The following is a 4303-nucleotide window of genomic DNA, read 5'->3' as shown; positions in this document are numbered from 1 at the left end:
ATTAATAACATGCTGCAAATACACTGCTCACTGCTACAGTTTACTCATTAGACTTGACAGATGGCGCACTGCATTCGCCCCGCTATAAGGGAGCACACACTTACTTCTATTATTATTATTCATTAAGATATCTACTTACAGTGAGCACCAAAAAGGTCAAAAATTATATTGAGGCCTTAAAAACTCCCCCGTTCAAATGGCACCCTTACAGGCCTTAGTAATGCATTAATAATTTCATTATTTATTGTTTTAAAATCTGGACATGGACTGTGACATCAGCCAGCTAAAACATATTTTCATCCATGCAGCTGTAGTAGAATTGAAACAATACAATCAAAGCAGATGAACGAAGTCATTGCAGTCATTGTAATGCGCATTAATAACACAGATAAAGAATACGCATTGAGCCTACATTTGTTAGTTTTAGTCCTTCCTCTCCTCCTGCAGACTAGCAGACTTCCTGCCCGTGACCATGAACGTGCCCACAGTGAGTGGCCCAAACTATGGGACGTCCTGTTCAAACTGAGTGCGTGTGGAAGTGGAGATTCCACTTTGCTATTTGATCACATTAGTGGAATGATTGCGTGTATGCAACCACTTTGAGTGCTGTTCCTTTTCCTTTAATTTATAGCTTTATTTTGAAGGTTTTAACAAAAGAGGCCCTATTCCCTTCTCACTCTCTCGCATACACACACAGGCGCGCGCACACAGAAACGCTCATTTAGGATGTCATTCCGAAGAAATTTTCCTCAAATTAGGGAGTCGACTCATCGCCCTCTCGCTTCTAAAACAATCAGAAGCACCTCAGAAATTGTGCGATGGCAGCAAACATAACAGAGTGTCATACAGAGGAAAAGGCAAGGAAAATAGTGTACTAAATGAGCGTAATGTCAAAGATGGACAGAGGGTGTGCATGCACAGAAAGAAGACCCATGTGAGCACAGAAGGTTTGGCTCTGTTTAGTTGTTGTTTTGTTTTTCTTTTTTTTTTTTTTAAACTGCCTTATGGATTCACCTTCCGCAGCCGCATCACCACTAAAAGTAGGCCAGGGCTTGCTCCCTCAGCATGAGTCTCTTCTTCTTCATCCTGCGGTTTTGGAACCAGATCTTGACCTGTTGGTCGCTGAGGTTGAGCCGGTCGGAGAGCTCCCTCCGCCGCTGCCTGGTGATGAACTCGTTGAGCATGAATTCACCCTCCAGCTCGGCCAGCTGAAGTTTGGAATAGGGTTTGCGCTTCTTCCTGGTTCGAGTGTGCATCGGGTACCACGGGGCACCTGGAAGAGGGAGAGGAGAAAGATGGTTAGGAGGAAGAGGAGGAGGAGGAGGGGGTGAATACAACGCATTAGTCACCACAGTTGCAAAATCACGGTCACCTCCAAGGTTATGGGGAGTCTGGAGGGGCGTCAGCTCACTGGGGGCTCAGTGAGTGTAACCTTCATTTAGCAATCACCACAAATGCACGTATAATAATAAGGTGCACATGAAACTACCGCCTGAATCGCCACAAGCAACGGGCTATTTTCAAGATATGAACTCTGCTTTACATCACGAATCCCATTAATGAAGCCTCTGGAAGCTTGAGACACTTCCTGCACACAAAGCCTAATGTAATTTCTTTTATCGCTTCACCAAGATACTATCTAGAAACCCAATGTAGGCTACCAACAGGAAGCAAATATAAAGTAAACACATATATTGTTTTCATTTCTGGTCTTCCTGAAGCTCAGAAGAGTGCTTTGTGTCACACAAAGTTTTATTGTTGCAGTTAAAGTTGCATTGACGTGATAATTAACCTGTGCCTGCTTTATTTGCCAGTTTCTGAGCACGTTAAATTAGTCTTGAGTACACATGCAACAGATATTAATCCCGTTTACAAGTCATTAAAAACAAGAGAGTGAAAACTCTTATAGAGGCAGTCCAGCGGGGCGGATCTCCTCTCTTCCTATTTTCTAATTAAAGAGCGTCGTGGACGTGAGCGCGCCACTTTTAAGAGGCCACCAAAAGATAAAAGTTCCAGATGAAGTGCATGCGTGCAGGGATGACGGTGACAAAGATTTCTCCACGGTGGAGTGGACGCAAAAAAAGCACATGGCGCGTGGAATATTTTTAGGGCAACCCCTAGTGGCGTGTGCGCACCAGGCAAGTCCTTCATGCAGGCTCCACATTGACGGTAATGAGCAGTAATGACGCTTTTTTTAAACACCCGTGCAAATACAGCCTAGCTATGCACTGCGTGCGAGTTCACACACACACATATTAGATATAAAAAGGCGTAGCACCTACCTCCGCCTGCAGCTATGTTGCTTGCATGGCTTCCCGGGGACACCAGGCTCTGTGTGTCGCTAGATGGGGGCTTGCTGTTCTCATTGAGCAAGGACGAGCTGGAGTCGGACTCCATAGACTGACAGGACGGAGGGTCCTGCGTCAACTGCTCGCTGCCGTACTCGTATTTGGAGAAGGCGGCTGCCGCTGTGGCGGCAGAGGCGGCAGTAGGGCCAATCCCGGTGTGCATCCCGTGCTCGGATGATAGGGATGTGGAGGATGTGTCCCTCGTCCTATCCTCCCGCTTCAAGCCACCTGAGCCGGCGACGCCACCGCCGCTGCACGCCTCCCTGGTTCCGTTGCTGTAGTAACACTTGGCCTCCTCGGCTCTGCTGATCTCACATGAGCGGTTGAACGAGGGGTTAATGGACACGGGGCTGCTGAAGTACGACTGGGAGTATCCATTGCACGGCTCCGAAGGATTCCACGGGAGGGAGCAAACGTTGTCCCTCCTCGGGTAGGAGAGAGACGGCAGCCCCGCCAGTTGTCCCCCCGAGGCTCGAAAATTGGGGAAATAAAAGGTGTCTCCAGTGTGGATGTTTACCAAAGGTCCCACAAACCCCGGATTAAGGAGATTATGCTCGCCCATTTCCGCGGGCCCGACCAACAGCTTCTAGTTTATTGCAATCTGACATTTAACATAGTTAAACCTGGGGGGGCGCCTGATTGGTCACCTTCAGACCACGTGTCTGGGCCAAGTTCTGCTATACGGGGTACCACCCACTCTCTGCTGCTCAGACAAAACAAAACATTAACTTCTCTATATCTCAGCTTTATATGCTTTCTAAAAATATCATAAAGATTTTTTTTATAAAAAATCTACAATCTTGTTTCTTTCTTGACGTGAGTCATGATACACCAAAAGGAGGCAGTACTGCTGCAACCGCCTTTTTAGAAAAAAAAACCCCAAACGAAACAAAACTCCCACACTGAGCTGTCCGTGGCCTCGTTTAATACCTTTACAAGCTGGCAAAAGTTTTTATTTTTTCTTAAATGCTATATCGCATGAAAACTGTTTTTCCTTCAATGAGGGCTTGTATGTGGCATCTTGTACCAAATTATGGTTGAATTCCTTGTCACATAAAGACGTGATGTCCCAATTTTACAAGCTTGTTTTAAAGAAAAGACTGATGCTCATTGCACTATTTACAGTAAGAGAGGGTCAGAAGCCAGTGGCTCTGTAAAAAAATGAAGGGAACGCCATTCTACAAGGTTACTTTAAGAGGGTATATTTCACCTAATATTCTATAGTACACCTCACATGAACAAGTTTAACAGATACCTCCAATAAACTAACTCTGGTGGGATTGTTATACCTCTCACAATTCTTTTATGTGATTTTTACAGGATAACAGGGGACACTGAACTGAGAGTCTCTCAGTCTGCGCTAATTAGTTGATTTGTGGAGTCACTTCAACAAACATGTTCTCGCGTTATGAGGGCGATACGGGGCATCTTGGTTTCAAAATACTTTGAAGCTTTCACTAGAAATGACTTTATAAGGGGGGAAATTGTTCTTAAGCCAAAAACGTGCATGAAACTCCAGCTATCGTGCACATTCACACGGAGCTCCTACCACGCCCGCAAACTCCAAAATGAACACTCGAAACCATCACAGCTTTCTGCATTGATTCAACTGCAATTGTACAAGTATAACTGCTACACAATTCAAAATAATATCATTTAGATAACTACAAACAAGATAAAAATTGCCCCGTTATATTCCGACAGACAGACAGATAGATAGATAGATAGATAGATAGATAGATAGATAGATAGATAGATAGATAGATAGATAGATAGATAGATAGATAGATAGATAGATAGATAGATAGATAGATAGATAGATAGATAGATAGATAGATAGGTAGATAGGTAGATAGGTAGATAGGTAGATAGGTAGATAGATAGATGATAATGGTATGCATTATAACGATATAAGATGACAGTAATGATACACAGGATATGCTTTTGTGAGGGAA

General features: G+C 44.3%; 1 protein-coding gene across 1 annotated transcript; it reads right to left on the bottom strand.

Moving 5' to 3' along the window:
- Positions 1 to 1034: 1034 nt before the first annotated feature.
- On the bottom strand, positions 1035 to 2910 carry hoxc12a (homeobox C12a). The gene is made up of 2 exons (XM_054783271.1): positions 2283 to 2910; positions 1035 to 1273 (listed from the first exon to the last, which is right to left on the bottom strand). Exons 1-2 carry the CDS (start codon positions 2908 to 2910, stop codon positions 1035 to 1037), a joined length of 867 nt encoding a protein of 288 aa, XP_054639246.1.
- Between the last annotated feature and the right edge of the window lie 1393 nt (positions 2911 to 4303).

This window comes from Dunckerocampus dactyliophorus, chromosome 1 (genome assembly GCF_027744805.1).
Source record: "Dunckerocampus dactyliophorus isolate RoL2022-P2 chromosome 1, RoL_Ddac_1.1, whole genome shotgun sequence".
In the NCBI taxonomy this organism is placed as follows: Eukaryota; Metazoa; Chordata; class Actinopteri; order Syngnathiformes; family Syngnathidae; genus Dunckerocampus; species Dunckerocampus dactyliophorus.
The sequence above is the reverse complement of the archived record's forward strand: the minus strand, read 5'-3'. Positions and strand labels throughout refer to the sequence as shown.